The following is a 17168-nucleotide window of genomic DNA, read 5'->3' on the forward strand; positions in this document are numbered from 1 at the left end:
CCCTGTGCTATACAGTAGGTTCTCGTTAGCTATCTATTTTATACGTAGTATCAATAGTGTATATATGTCAATCCCCATCTCCCAATTAATCCCACCGCCCCCTTCCCCCTTGGTATCCATACCTTTGTTCTCCATGTCTGTGTCTCTGTTTCTGCTTTGCAAATAAGACCATCTGTACCATTTTTCTAGATTCCACATATATGCATTAATATACAACATTTGTTTTTCTCTTTCTGACTTACTTCACTCTGTATGACACTCTCTAGGCCCATCCAGGTCTCTACAAATGACCCAATTTCGTTCCTTTTTATGGCTGAGTAATATTCCATTGTATATATGTACCACATCTTCTTTGTCCATTACTCTGTTGATGGACATTCAGGTTTCTTCCATGTCCTGGCTATTGTAGTGCTGCAGTGAACATTGGGGTACATGTGTCTTTTTGAATTATGGTTTTCTCAGGGTGTATGCCCAGGAGTGGGATTGCTGGGTCATATGGTAGTTCTATTTTTAGTTTTTTTAAGGAACCTCCATATTGTTCTCCATAGTGGTTGTATCAATTTACATTCCCACCAACAGTGCAAGAGGGTTCCCTTTTCTCCGCACCCTCTTCAGCATTTATTGTTCATAGAGTTTTTGATGCTGGCCATTTTGAGGTGATTTGTGAGGTGATAACCTCATTGTAGTTTTGATTTGCATTTCTTTAATAATTAGTTATGTTGAGCATCTTTTTATGTGCCTCTTGGCCATCTGTATGTCTTCTTTAGAGAAATGTCTATTTAAGAAGAGCCTCTTCTTTGATAATTAAATCAATCTCTTTTGAAGCACCTCTTACACTATAGCCTTGCAGACTATTTAAATACTAACTAGTCTAACTCTTTCGGATTCTCAGTTGTCTTGGCTTTGCCTGTGATGGGAGTTCTTCAGTATCACTTTTGTGGAGAGACAAAGATGTTGGCTTGGTGGATAAGGAGAAATAAAATATTGTTAAGCTGGGAGAGATTGATTTTATAAATGGTTAGTTTATGATAACTATCTTCCTATAGTGACAACTAGCTTCTTTTGTACACATATATATGTGACAGGTAGAAAACAGAGAACCTTTGCACTAAGTATACAGAATATACTTGGAAACTTTCTGGACTTATTTATGATCCATTGATCTTTTTCTTGTCTTAATCTGTGCCTGTCCCATAGACTTTTAATTATTGTAAGCTTTTAGTGCACTGGTATATAAGAAGACAAGACTGCTCTTATTATTCTTCATTTCTGAAATTTTCCTGGGTGTTTACTTTTTATGTGATTTTTTTTTCTCATTGGAAAATACATTAAAATTTTTTAAAAATATGATTACATTTGCTATGTATCCTTTCTTTAATTGTGGTTTTCCAAAAAAACTTCTTGACCAAAAGAGATAGAGGAGGAGACTGGAATATCCATTTGAAAATAGGGATAATCTCTGTGGAAGAAAACCAGTGGTTACCGTATTACGGTTATCAAAATTCCTCATTGTGAAGCAATAATAGTGACTTGATTTTTGGAAATGCACTTCTTAAATTGATAATCTGGTAAAAAAATATGACAACACTTTTCTCTTTCCACTGTGTTGCTGAATATGAATTATCAAGATTAAGTTACATTACTCTGAAAGATTTCTTGTAAGTTGAATAATGTTTCTCCCAACGCCCTGGCCTAAAGGAACCCCTCTCTTGAAAGAGATAGTAAGTAGGGTTCAGATGCCCCACATGTGAACTCTAGGAATCATCTGTCTGTCCTTCTCATGTCACATCTCTGCAGCTCCGTGTGCAGCATCTTTCCAGAGTTCCCACGTGGTGAAAAGATCCTTCTCTTTGTGAATGAAGGGGAACCTGGAGAAATAGTGGCCTGCTAGATAAATTTTATTCAAGTAGCATAGAAAGTGGAAGGCTGAGTCAGAGGCTTCATTACATTTCTAACATTCAGGTTTCTGTCAGGTACTTAATCCTGAGGTAAGTCTGTGGCCTGGAGGTTTCCCCTTAATGTTTATCACTGGCCTCTGCATGTGGCTTTCAGAGAGGGTAGATGGAACTGAATGGTGTGCCAAAAAAAATTCAGGATAAGCTTCTCCATATATAGGGAAAAGGAGTGAGGGGGATGTATGCCCTGGCCAAACTGGACAAGACTGACTGACTGGTGGCAGCGGCAGCGAGAGGCAGTTTTCACTGGCGGTGAGCTGTGGCTAGAGCTATCCAAGGAGCCGTTGCTGCCTGTGCAGGTTGAGTGTCTCATTTCTGGATCCTTCAAAGCAGCGGCCAAGTGCCATTGGTCAGGGAGGTTGTGGAGGGTTCCTGTGTGGTTCTAAGTTGAGGCTACAAGGCCTCTAAGGCCCCTTGCCACTTGGTGATTTTGTGCACCCATGTGTGCATGTGAGCATGTTTAACAGCCTACCTCTGTACCAGCTTTTCTCTGTATGATAGGAAAGAAAATAGTCATTGTGTGCTACTTCAGCTATGGTATGCGTGCGATTTGGTGGGCTTTGCAGTTCCCCCAGCACGTACTGCTCAGAGACGTTGCAGTATTGGGGCTGCCTGGAATAAAGGTGGAAGGAAGGGAGGAGTTTGTTGAGAAGAAAGCTGAGCTGGCCTACTCTATTTTAAAAAGTTGTTTAAAAAAGGGTGGAATGGTGGGGGAGAAAACTACAGATCTAGGGGCTCTTGGTCAGGTATATACCACACACAGATTTAGAACAGAGTAATGATGGCTTACTCTAGGTAAGCTGTGATCTAGGTATAAGTATGATGTGGTGTATTAATATACATATATATAGGTGTGATGGTGGTATACTGCAGTAAGTGTTTTCATATGGCTGTGTAATGAACTACTTCAGCATGTCTGTTAAATAGCATTTATTTTTTACTTGTAAGGTGCAGGGAGAGGGAGGTTGGAGTGGCCTGAATGTTTTTACTTGAAAATAAAAGCTGTCATATTTTTTTCTTGCAGCTGTCAAGCACTACGCATTTCAAAAAATTAAAATATTTTGTAGCATCTGAATGCAGAAACTGAACTCTCTCCTCCCCTTCTTTCACATAGGTTTCCACTTGAGTGGCACAGTGACAGAACCTGCAATACAATCGGAGCCAGAAACTGTTTGCAACGTGGCCATCAGCTTTGATCGTTGCAAGATTACCTCAGTGACCTGCAGCTGTGGAAACAAGGACATATTTTATTGTGCCCATGTTGTGGCACTGTCTTTATACCGCATCCGCAAGCCAGATCAGGTCAAATTGCATCTTCCCATTTCAGAGACTCTCTTTCAAATGAATAGAGACCAACTACAAAAGTTTGTACAGTATTTGATCACAGTGCACCACACAGAAGTTTTGCCAACTGCTCAAAAATTGGCAGATGAAATTCTTTCCCAGAATTCAGAAATCAACCAAGTTCATGGTGAGTATAGATACTCATCCTATAGATTGCGTCTCTGGATTATTTTTCATTTATAAATTTAATTCTTTTGCCTGAAAATGAATTAAATATGAATTAGATCATCAACATTGCTCTTAGGTAGCTGAAGGTTTAAATTTAGTTTTGCATCCTAAAACATTTCTTTTGAAGTGTTTTGTACCTTCTACTAGATACCAAGTCTTTTCTGCACAGAAAAATCTCTCATTTGTTAAAGCTTGGCTCTTATATGTTTATGTTTTGTAAAATTTCATCAAATATTAGATATCAGTTATAGTAAACACAAATTCACCTTTGTCAGATGTTGTCAGTAAACTGACTTGCGCATATTCAGAATATTTTTCATTTTCTTAAAAAATTTATTTTCCAAGGCAGTAAGTTTCTGATATGACGCCTCATATTAAGAAAGTAACTTATTCTTAGAAAAAGATGAGAATTTATATAGAGAGTGTTTAGGATATGACTATTATTGTGTGTAAGAAATCTCAAAAAGGGTTTCTTTTAAGTCTTTTATACACTGAACTTGTTACCTCACTTATTTGTAAACACATGTATCAACTGTCAACATATAGTTGAAATATGGGACCAGTCAGTCACTCACCGCTATCCTTTTAGGTTTTCTTCAAAGTCCTTACTTGATGTAGCAAATATAAATGTTTAAGGAAAGCAGTTTGAGATCATTTCTTAAAAACTTTTAAAATTGTGAGATATAGCACAGAAAAGTACATAAAATATGTATGTGTAGATTAACAAAGTGAACCAACATCCAGGCCAAGAAATAGATGGCTCTCGGCACTTTGGAGGGTTCCACATGTCCCCTTCCAGTCAGTCACAGGCTCCTTTCTGTTTCCCATGGTAACCCTTGCCTGATTTTTTATGGTAATCACTTCTTTGGTGCTTTGTGTTTTAACGTTAACATCACTAAACACTGGTTTAGTCTTATCTGATTTTAAGCGTTATGTATCTGACTTCTTTCATTCAAAATCATGTTTATATGATTTACTCATATTGTTTCATGTACCTTTAGTTCATTCATTTTCATTGCTCTAAAGCAGCACTAGAAATACCAATAGAAGTACAGTGTGAACCACATGTATAAGTTAAAATATCTTATTAGCTTCACTTAAAAAGAAGCAAGTAAAATTAATGTTAATAATGTTTTATTTATCTCAATATATCTAAAAATCAATTCAACATATTCATATCATCCCAACATTCATGAATATCAATTCAACAAAAATATTGATATATTTCACTTCTTTTCCATATTAAGTCCTTGAAAATCTGGTGTCTGTTTTACACTCACAGCATATCTCACATCAAACTCTAGCCACATTGCAAGTGTTCAGTAGCCACATGGTTAGTGGCTACCTTATTGGACAGCACATACTCTATAGAGTATTCTATGTATGAGGACACCACAGTTTGTCTCTTCCACTGTTGATGAACCTTGTTTTGAATAGAGCTGCTGTGAACGTTGTTTTACAAGTCTCCTGGTATCTTATGATACTTTTAATATGTCTTTTATGTCAGGGGAGAATCCACATAGCCGTATTTCTTCTAGTGCTCTCCATGTCAGTCTCAGCTTTATTAAAGTAGCTTTTATAAGGTGTGTAAAGCATTTTACTTGGTAGAGTCTGCCAGTGTTGAGTAACAGGATTGTAAACAACTCTGCCACAGAAGTACCCTGGACCCACCAAAAGCACATGTATTCAAGGACTTTTTAAGTAGGCTTCTGCTCTGTCATATCATCTGTCTCAATCGTGTTACCTTGTGAAAATTCAGGCCAGCTAACAGTCATCGCAGAGATTCTCAGGAGTGTATTTGTGGCTTCCTATTAAATCGCTCATTGAAGGCAGAAGAATAGCATATACCATTTCTTCAAACTTCTATGCACTCTCTCTTTTTCCTTTTTTTAAAATTCATATATTCCATTCGGTCATTTTGTCCTCTGAGTTTTAGTTTAACCAGAGGTCCACATCAACAGTAAGGCGTTTGTTCTTCATTTGTCTTCCTTGTTTTGAAGGGTAGCAGCCCCCAAAGTTTCTTATCTAAAAGCTTTTAAAATGCATTTCTGTGGCAAAATAGTGGGACTAATGAAACAATCTAAACTAAAGTTGGATGTGAGGATGTGAGAAAGTGTTCACATGACATTATATTTCTCTCAGACTTTCTAAAATTAGAAGAAAAAGATATCTAAGGAAATATCAAGGGCAGAATGCAGGTTAGCTTTAGACTCATTGTGATTTTCAAATAACTTTTGTATGAGAACAGCTTCACGAAAGCAGTGAACTTGAGAAGTTTATCCTGCCAGCTTTCTCTCCACTTAATTTATCAAAAGATTTGCTCCTAGCCTGGAAATGGGCCAATTACACAAGCTGCCTTCCTGCCTTCCATTCTAGTGTGACAAGTGGCAAAAAAAGAAGAGAGGTAGAAAGCAGGCCATGACCTTAAGTGTTGAAATGGGAAATCTGCTCCCTGGAGGGTCTTATTTTAACTGTTAGATTGATGACTTAGTAGGGGGTGGGATTTAAAATGTTTTGCAGTTATTTGACTACATGGTCCCACCTGCCTCCAAACATCTGTACATTAAGCATTTTCTAACTCATTTTTAAAGCAGTATTTCCTTGTATGGTTTCGAGGGTGTATTTTTTCTTTGAGAAAAATATCTTGAACATGAATATTGGGAAGAGTTCATTTTTCTCTAAGGAAAAGCATCACTTTTACCTTGCTAGATAAATAGGGTTAGGATAGGATTTAGATTAGATTATCTTAATAGGTATCTTAAACAGAATGAGGTTTAGCTTATCTAAATCCTTTATAAGAGAAAGTCATAATATAATTTTTCAGTAAATACAAACTATGTTGATAACAGTAGGTTTTTCCTTTTCCTTGTGAACTTGTCCTAATGCTTCTTAAAATTCTATTAGTTGCTTTACTTACTATTTTGAAATATTTTATTTTTAAAAGAATTTTATGCTGAGGAATTAAAAGCTTTTTCGAGTCTATTTCAGGCATATTGTTTCTCAAAATTTCCTTGTAAGCTACATATTGCAAATTTATAATTGTAATAGTTTCTAGACTAAGAAACCAAGGAGAATGGGTTAGTGACTTATCCAGGGTCACAGATTGAGTGAAAGTAGTCGGAATATAGACGTAGTCATCATAATAGTTCAGTCCTTGTCAGTTTTTTACATTTCATTTTGTTTTCATAAAATTTCCTGCATAATTGTGATTAGATTAAATCAATCACTGTATGCTAAAAAGTGGGTGTAAGATAGTTAATGTTAATGGCCCTCCAAGGAGATTGCCAGTTGTAGTTTTGCATTGATAAGCAAAATTGTTTGTCTTCGTTTTATATTAAAATGAAACTTTCTAGCTTCCATATTGTTAAGAAAAAGCTATTGTCTTTGCTAAGTATTTATTTAGAAATTTACTGATTTCTAAGTATTAACCCACTCTCTTGATTAATTCAACTCAGCCTTTTTTGGTCTTTTATGCTTCTTATTAAAGGAGTGCATTATAAATTAGTAAATTGTGGTGTAGGGACAGAACATTGAATTTGAAAGCTGGAGGCCTAGAGTACAGCATTGTCTCTTCTGTGTATTACCTATGTGACCCTGGGTGAGACTCATTTTTTTTCTCATATTTAAAATGCTCATAATCTTCACTAGCAGCGTTGGAAAAATTTTAGTCATATAATATATACATGTGTAAAATATTAAAGAAAAGAGAGAGTTTATATTATGTTGGGGTACCCATAAGTAGTCATAGTTAAAAAGAAGAGGGAAGAAACCAATTGGGGTATGGATGATAATAGAGTTGTAGGTCAGCTTGCTGTGCTCTGACTCTGGCACATATTTCCTCCTCTTCTACTTTTTTTCCTTTTGCTCTTTCTTTTAGTGACCTCCCTATGGGAGGGCCTGTACTGGGCAAACTACAACAAAAAGGGACAGATTGAGTGGAAACTGTGGCATTGGTCTCTGCTTGGAACAGAGGGAAAGGATGTCATTTCCATGGCCCTTTTACTCCCAAAGCTTGAGTCAATCCCAAAAGTAGGCTAGATTCATCCCTCACTTCAGTGCCATGTGTCCAGAGATACCATCTCAGTTAGCCAGATGTAGAAGGGATGTAAAGTTGACCCTGGAGCAACTTGGGGGTTAGGGGCATCAACCGTCTGCACAGTTGAAAATCCACATGTAACTTATAGTCAGTCAGTCCTGGGTACCTGCGGTCCTCTGTACCTGTGGTTCCTCATGCCCACAGTTCTTCTGTATCTGCAGTTCCACATCTGCGGATTCAACTGGGGATTATGCAGTACTGTAGTATTTACTCTTGAAAAAAAAAAGTCCCTCTAAGTGGACCCATGCAATTCAAACCCAGTTGTTTAAGGGTCAGTTGTATTCATGTCAGGTGAGGGTGGACACGTGACATCTAAGATGTTTTCCACTCCCGATTCTGTGACTCTTTGGTGACTGTATTTTTTACAGAGACACAGGAGGCACCTAGGATCCATACTCCAAAGATGTACCTCTTGTAGTTCTACCCAAGTGTGCATTTGAGTGTTGTTCTTTCATCAGACATTTCAATTTGTTTGAGGATGGTTCTTATATAACTAGCACTATAAATTCCATTCATGCCTGCCTGTCCTGCTTAATTTAGCCTTCGAATGCTTCTGTGTCCCAGCCATCATATATATCAGTCTATTCAGTCTCTTCCAGATATTACCAAACAAGCAAATCTATTCGGCCATCCCATGTCTGTTGTATAGCTTATGTTTACTTGATTGTAAGCTCCATCAGGGCTGAAACTATGACCTGTGTATTTTGCCAGCCTCCCTAAGGACAGTATTTAAGAAGTAATGGGCACACTGGGACTTCCCTGGGGGCGCAGTGGTTAAGAATCCGCCTGCCAGTACAGAGGACACGGGTTTGAGACCTGGTCTGGGAAGATCCCACATGGCGTGGAGCAACTAAGCCCGTGCGCCACAACTACTGAGCCTGCGCTCTAGAGCCTGTGAGCCACAACTACTGAGCCTGTGTGCCACAACTACTGAAGCCCACGTGCCTAGAGCCCATGTCCACAACAAGAGAAGCCACCGCAATGAGAAGCCTGCGCACCGCAACAAAGAGTAGCCCCCGCTCGCCGCAACTAGAAGAAGGCCCTCGCGCAGCAACGAAGACCCAACGCAGCCCAAAAAAAAAAGTCCAGGACCAGATGGCTTCACAGGTGAAGTCTATCAAACATTTAGAGAAGAGCTAACACCTGTCCTTCTCAAACTCTTCCAAAAAATTGCAGAGGAAGGAACACTCCCAAACTCATTCTACGAGGCCACCATCACCCTGATACCAAAACCAAAGATGTCACAAAAGGGAAAACTACAGGCCAATATCACTGATGAGCATAGATGCAAAAATCCTCAACAAAATACTAGCAAACAGAATCCAACAACACATTAAAAGGATCATCCACTATGATCAAGTGGGATTTATCCAAGGGATGCAAGGATTCTTCAATATACGCAAATCAATCAATGTGATACACCATATTAACAAATTGAAGAATAAAAACCATATGATCATCTCAATAGATGCAGAAAAAGCTTTTGACAAAATTCAACACCCATTTATGATAAAAACTCTCCAGAAAGTGGGCATAGAGGGAACCTACCTCAACATAATAAAGGCCATATATGACAAACTCACAGCAAACATCATTCTCAATGATGGAAAAACTCAAAAGCATTTCCTCTAAGATCAGGAACAAGACAAGGGTGTCCACTCTTGCCAGTATTATCCAACGTAGTTTTGGAAGTCCTAGCCATAGCAATCAGAGAAGAAAATGAAATAAAAGGAATTCAAATTGGAAATGAAGAAGTAAAACTCACTGTTTGCAGATGACATGATACTATACATAGAAAAGTCCTAAAGATGCCACCAGAAAACTACTAGAGCTAATCAATTAATTTAGTAAAGTTGCATGATACAAAATTAATACACAGAAATCTCTTGCATTCCTATGTACTAACAACGAAAGATCAGAGAAAGAAATTAAGGAAACAATCCCATTTACCATCGCAACAAAAAGAATAAAATACCAAGGAATAAACCTTAACTAAGGGGGCAAAAGACCTGTACGCAGAAAACTGTAAGATACTGATGAAACAAAGACAACACAAACAGATGGAGAGATATACCATGTTCTTGGATTGGAAGAATCAATATATATATATTTTTAAATTATTTAATTTATTCATTTTTGGCTGCGCCGGGTCTTTTTTGCTGCACGTGGGCTTTCTCTGGTTGTGGTGCGCGGGCCTCCCACCACCGTGGCTCCTCCTGCTGCGGAGCACGGGCTCTAGGCACGCGGGCCCCAGCAGTCGTGGCATGCAGCCTCAGTAGTTGTGGTGCGCGGGCACAGCAGTTGTGGCTTGCAAGCTCTAGAGTGCAGGCTCAGTAGTTGTGGCGCATGGGCCCAGCCGCCCCGCGGCACGTGGGACCCCCCCCCGGACCAGGGATCAAACCCGTGTCCCCTGCACCGACAGGCAGACTCTCAACCACTGCACCACTGGGGAAGCCCCAGAAGAATCAATATTTTGAAAATGACTGTTCTATCCAAACAATCTATAGATTCAAAGCAATACCTATCAAATTACCAACGGCATTTTTCACAGAACTAGAACAAAAAGTTTTTACAATTTGTATGGAAACAAAAGACCCTGAATAGCCAAAGCAATCTTGAGAAAGAAAAATGGAGCTGGAGGAATCAGGCTCCCGGACTTCAGACTATACTACAAAGCTACAGTAATCAAGGCAGTATAGTACTGGCACAAAAACAGAAATATAGATCAATGGAACAGGATAGAAAGCCCAGAGATAAATCCACGTGCCTGTGGTCACCTAGTCTATGACAAAGGAGGCAAAAATACACAGTGGAGAAATGACAGCCTCTTCAATAAGTGGTGCTGGAAAAACTGGACAGCTACATGTAGAAGAATGAAATTAGAACACTTCCTAACACCATACACAAAAATAAACTGAAAATGGATTAAAGACCTAAATGTAAGGCCAGACACTGTAAAACTCTTAGATGAAAACATAGGCAGAACACTCTTCGACACAAATCACAGCAAGATCTTTTTTGACCCACCTCCTAGAGTAATGGAAATAAAAACAAAAATAAACAAATAGGACCTAATGAAACTTAAAAGCTTTTGCACAGCAAAGGAAACCATAGACAAGACGAAAAGACAACCCTCAGAATGGGAGAAAGTATTTGCAAACGAAGCAACAGACAAAGGATTAAGCTCCAGAATTTACAAGCAGCTCATGCAGCTCAATATCAAAAAAGCAAACAACCCAATCCAAAAATGGGCAGAAGACCTATAAGTAGACATTTCTCCAAAGAAGACATACAGATGGGGGCTTCCCTGGTGGCGCAGTGGTTGGGAGTCTGCCTGCTAATGCAGGGGACACAGGTTCGAGCCCTGGTCTGGGAAGATCCCACATGCCACGGAGCAGCTGGGCCCGTGAGCCACAACTACTGAGCCTGCGCGTCTGGAGCCTGTGCCCCGCAACGGGAGGGGCCGCGATAGTGAAAGGCCCGCGCACCGCGATGAAGAGCGGTCCCCGCACCGCGATGAAGAGTGGCCCCCACTTGCCGTAACTGGAGAAAGCCCTCGCACGAACCGAAGACCCAACACAGCCAAAAAAAAAAAAATAAATAAATAAATAAAGTAGCTATTAAAAAAAAAAAATTAAAAAGACATACAGATGGCCAAGAGGCACATGAAAAGATGCTCAACATCACTAATTATTAGAGAAATGCAAATCAAAACTACAATGAGGCATCACCTCACACTGGTCAGAATGGCCATCATCAAAAAATCTACAAACAATAAACGCTGGAGAGGGTGTGGAGAAAAGGGAACCCTCTTACACTGTTGATGGGAATGTAAAGTGATACAGGCACTATGGAAAACAGTATGGAGGTTCCTTCAAAAACTAAAAATGGAACTACCATATGACCCAGCAATCCCACTACTGCACATATACCCAGAGAAAACCATAATACAGGAAGACCCGTGCACCCCGGTATTCGTAGCAGCACTATTTACAATAGCCGGGACATGGAAGCAACCTAAATGTCCATCAGCAGATGAATAGATAAAGAAGATGTGGTACATATATACAAAGGAATATTACTCAGCCATAAAAAGGAATGAAATTGGGTCATTTGTAGAGACGTGGATGGATCTAGCAAGTGTCACACAGAGTGAAGTAAGTCAGAAAGAGAAAAACAAATATCATATATTAATGCATATATGTGGAATTTTTAAAAATGGTATAGATGACCTTATTTGCCAAGCAGAAATAGAGACACAGACATAGAGAACAAATGTTGTATGGATACCAAGGGGGAAAAGGGGAGGGTGGGAGGAATTGGGAGATTGGGATTGACAGATACACAGTATTGGTACTATGTATAAAATAGACAACTGGTGGGAACATACCGTGTAGCAGAGGGAACTCTACTTAATGCACTGTGGTATCCTAAATGGTAGGGTAATCCAAAAGGGAGGGGATATATGTATATGTATGACTGATTCCTTGTGCTGTGCAGTAGAAGCCAACACAACATTGTGGAAGGAGCTGTACTCCAAAAATAAGTAAATAAATAAAAATTAAAAAACAAACAAAAAAAGATGTAATGGGCACTCACAGTTTGTTAAACAAAAAGTAACAGTGTCCTTTATTATGTAATAAAGGCCATTTATGAGAAACCCATAGCTAAAATCATACTCAGTGGTGAAAAGCTGAAAGCCTTTCTTCCAAGTTCAGGAACAAGACAAGGATGCCCACTCTCACCACTTCTATTTAACATAGTATTGGAAGACCTCGCCACAGCAATCAGACAAGAAAAACAAATAAAAGGCATCCAAATTGAAAGGGAAGAAGTAAAACTGTCATTATTTGCAGAGAAAGCCCTAAAGTCTCCACCCAAAAACTGGTAAATGAATTCAGTAAAGTTGCAGGATGCAAGGTTAATATACAGAAATCTGTTGCATTTCTATACACTAACAATGAAATATCAGAAAAAGAATGTAAAAAAAAGTCCTGTTAAAAATTGCATCAAAAAGAGTAAAATACCTAGGAATAAACTTAACCAAGTAGGTGAAAGACCTATACTCTGAAAACAGTAAAACACTGATGAAGAAAATTGAAGATGATACAAAGAAATGGAAAGATATCTCGTGCTCTTGAATTGGAAGAATTAATATTGTTAAAATGGCTATGCTACCCAAGGCAATCTACAGATTTGATGCAATCCCTATCAAAATACCCATGACATTTTCCACAAAACTAGGACAAAAAAATCCTAAAATTCATATGGAACCACAAAAGACCCAGAATGGCCAAATCAATCTTGAGAGAAAAGAACAAAGCTGGAGCTATCACCCTCCCGCACTTCAAACTATACTACAAAGCTACAGTAATCAAAACAGCGTGGTACTGGTACAGAAACCAGACACATAGATCAGTAGAACAGAATAGAGAGCCCAGAAATAAATTCACACACCTATGGTCAATTAACCTACAGCAAAGGGGGCAAGAATATACAATGGAGAGAAGACAGTCTCTTCAACATGTGGTTCTGGGAAAGCTGGACAGCCACATGTGAAACAGAGATTAGAACATTTCCTCCCACCATAAACAAAAATAAATTCAAAATGGATTAAAGACTTAAATGTAAGACCTTGGAACCATAAAACTTCTAGAAGAGAATATAGGCAGAACACTCCTTGACATAAATCATGGCAATATTTTTTTGGATCTGTCTCCTAAGGCAAAAGAAATAAAAGCAAAAATAAACAAGTAGGACCTAATTAAACTTCGAAGCTTTTGCACAGCAAAGGAAACCATTGACAAAACGATAAGACAGCCTATGGAATGGGAGAAAATATTTGCAAATGATATGACCGACAAGGGATTAATATCTAAAATATACAAACAGCTCATGCAACTCAGAATCAAAAAAAATAAAAATAAAATAAAATCTTATATGTTCTGGTATAATGTTATAAGTCATAATTCTAGTTATTACTTTAAAATGTATATCTCAGAAATAACTAAATTTCCTTGTCAATTGCATTATTATGAACTTTCATCAAATCTTAAAAAAAAAAAAACCCACTCAAAAAATGGGCAAAGACCTGAAGAGACATTTTTTCAAAGAAGACATACAGATGGCTAATAGACACATGAAAAGATGGTCAACATCACTAATTATTAGAGAAATGCAAATTAAAACAACAATGAGCTATCACCTCACACCTGTCAGAGTGACAATCATCAAAAAGTCTACAAATAACAAATGTTGGAGAGGATGTGGAGAAAAGGGAACCCTCATACACTGATGGTGGGAATGTAAATTGTTGCAACCACTGTGGAAAACAGTATGGAGGTTCCTCAAAAAAACAAAAACTAAAAATAGAAATAACGGGACTTCCCTGATGGTCCAGTGGCTAAGACTTCACACTCCCGATGCAGGGGGCCCGGGTTCGATCCCTGGTCAGGGAACTAGATCCCACATGCATGCCACAACTAAGAGTCCGCATGCTGCAACTAAAAAAGATCCTTCATGCTGGAGCTAAGACCCAGCACAGCCTAAATAAATAAATATTAAAAAAAAAAAAAAGAACTAACATATGATCCACTCCTGAATATATATGCAGTAAAAATGAAAACACTAATTCTAAAAGATACTTGCACCCCAATGTTCATAGCAGCACTATTTATCTAGAATAGTCAAGATGTGGAAGCAACCCAAGTGTTCATCAACTGACAAATAGTTAAAGAAGAAGTGGTATATAAATGCATTGGAATACAACTTGGCCATATAAAAGAATGAAATTTTGCTACTTGTAGCAACATGGATGGACCTAGAGACTATTATGCTCAGTGAAATAAGTCAGACAGGGAAGGACAAATACTATATGGTATCACTGATATGTGGAATCTAGAAAATAATAAAAACAAATGTATATAGCAAAACAGAAACAGACTTACAGACACAGAAAACAAATTAGTGTTACTAGAGGGGAGAGAGAAGGAAGGGAGGGGTAAATTAGGGGTATGAGATTAAGAGATACAAACTACTGTGTATAAAATAGATAAGCAACAGGGATATATTGTATATAGCACAGGAAATTTATAGCCATTATCTTGTAATAACCTTTGACGGAGTGTAATCTGTAAAAATACTGAACCACTATGCTGTACACCTAAAACTAATATAATACTGTAAATCAGCTATACTTTAAAAAAAAGTAACCATATCATTTTTTATTCCATTTTGTACTTGTTAAGAACTTGGAGATTTATTCTTGTGCACATACTTGTTCCAAATCTAGCAGTGAGTGACAGTTGGAGTTGTTTGATGGAGGCCTCATGTCACATCTCTCTTCATTTTGTTTCTCTGTGGAAGGTCATAGTCCTTGTAATTGGGCTTGCATTAGCAACCAGTTTGTGCAGTTATCCTAGGGAGATAATTTTGTTATTACAGGCATTATCCTTTCTACTGTAGACCGTTCTGGTGTTGACAGTTGGTGAAACAAAGGTATGACCTACTACTGGTGGTCAATGTAATTAGCAAATCTATCTATAGGACAGAATTAAAGTTGCTTTAAATGTGCTATCTCAAAGTACAGTAGTGTGAAACTTAAAAGTAAAAAAAAGAAAAAGACTGCATGTTGAAAAGATGTATGGAAGTATAGAAGTATCTGAAGATAAAAAGACAAGTAGTCACTGGCTCCCAACAGCTCCCCGGCCTTAGTCTCCAGTAGCTCCCTCATTCCCTGGCAACCATGGCTGACAGTGTGGTTTAGAGTCTTCAGAGGCGGGTTTTCTTTGTGCACACACGTATGCAATTTTTAAAAAACAATTTTAAAAACTTTTTTTTGCAGTTTCTTTTTTCTTTTAATATATCATGACTGTCTTCTCTTGTTAGTACAAATAGGTCTTGTACTGTGTTAACTGTTGCATGTAGTATTATGTACTCTGGATATATTTAATCATTAACATACTGAAGGATTTTGAAGTTGTTTTCATTTTTCTCCTACTATGTGCAGTGCTGCTGTGACCATTCTTTGTGTATGTGTGGATTTGTGCAAATGCTTTTGAGGAATAGATTCTTAGTAGCAGAAATGCCAGACCAATTGGTATCGGCATTTTGGGTTTTGTAATTGCTGCCAAATTTCCCTCCAAAAATTACCAGTTTTTCCCTTAAGTTTTAATTAGACCTTGATGTTTCCATAATATGATTTTTATTTTGTTCTAAAAAATTGTTGAAATATACAATCATGTACACAAGATCATCTTCACATGAAAAAACATTTTAGCAAATGAGAAGTAATCTTAGGACTTCTGTCTCCTAATTGGGAGGAGTCACATCTCTGACACGTCATGTATTTGATAGGGTAATGCAGAGACAGCCAAGTTACTTTTAGCCCAATACCCTTTATCCTTTCTCTTTTCACCTCCAAATCTTGCCTTCCCTCACACCCTATAGCCATCTCTGACACTACCCCAACTCTCATAATTTTCGGAGAATTGTTACCAGCTGTGATCAGTTTCCTTGCCATCCCTCTCTCCTTTAACTGATCCTAAGTCTTCATGTTGGCTAGATGAGCTTATTATTCCCATCTCCCTCCCTGTAGGTTTCTCTTACCTCCTACTGTAAAAGTATTCAGAGTGTTTAAGAGCTTAGAAGTTAGACAGCCTACATTAGAATTCTGGTCCCTTTGCTTTCCAGCTCTTTGAGTGGAGGCAGGGAACTGAATCTCTTCAGGGCTTTGTTTTCTTATTTGTAAAACGTGGTTAGGAAAGAGTGCCTATTTCATAAGGTTAGGAGGGTTAAAAAGGAGTAAATCTGAGTTGCTATATCTCCATCATTGTGATGTGGCAGTTGACGTGAGTCTTCAAGACAGTTGAGGAAAATATTTGTGAACTTTTTTTTAAAAAACATCTTTAAAAATAATCTGAGCAAACCATTCTTGAACCTTGCAAACATAGTAGATCTCTCTTAATAAATCTGAAGAGTCAGGTTATGTAAAAATGAGACTTTCTGAGAACTTTGCATTTAATTATTTATGATTGTGTACCAAGTAATTGCTAATACATTAATACATTTGTTAGCTAAGTTATGGAAAATGACTTACCTCTTAAGCACTCTATGCATATACTCTGAATTTTTTAAATGAGCATTGGTGAATGTACAAATATTTTATTGCTTTTTATCCATATAAAATACATGATTATTTCTGTACATGAATAAGTATATCATTGAACTTCTGAAGTAAATTAAATGATAATAAGAGATGAGTAATAAAGTCAGGTGAGAGGAGAAGAATAGAGGAAGGGCTATAAACCCTGACAGGCCTATTTGAGTTCCCTGAGATAATATCCTGATTACCGTGCTACTTATTTATTTCCTTGGAATTTAGCTAAAGGGAAGGTGGCTTGTTGAGGGAGCAGAGCCTGGTGCATGCCAGGGCTCTCTCTGTCATTAGCCTGCAGGCTAAGGAAAACAGGTTGTCCTCTAACAGCTCCTGGAGAGGACACCACACTGCTTCATGGCAGTAGAATTACATGGACTGACCATTGAGAATAGGTGATAAAGGATCTGGCTCTTTCAGCCACCACAAAATTGTATATTGAAATGGAGGC

General features: G+C 38.1%; 1 protein-coding gene across 1 annotated transcript in view; it reads left to right on the plus strand.

Moving 5' to 3' along the window:
* Positions 1-17168, plus strand: part of ZSWIM6 (zinc finger SWIM-type containing 6) — a 198730-nt gene that overhangs the window by 119286 nt on the left and 62276 nt on the right. Inside the window, exon 2 of the mRNA XM_082382194.1 lies at positions 3070-3426. Coding sequence (XP_082238320.1) covers positions 3070-3426 — 357 coding nt within the window. The remainder of the gene's footprint in view (positions 1-3069; positions 3427-17168) is intronic.

This window comes from Balaenoptera borealis (assembly GCF_965194805.1).
Source record: "Balaenoptera borealis genome assembly, chromosome: 2".
NCBI classification, from domain to species: domain Eukaryota; kingdom Metazoa; phylum Chordata; class Mammalia; order Artiodactyla; family Balaenopteridae; genus Balaenoptera; species Balaenoptera borealis.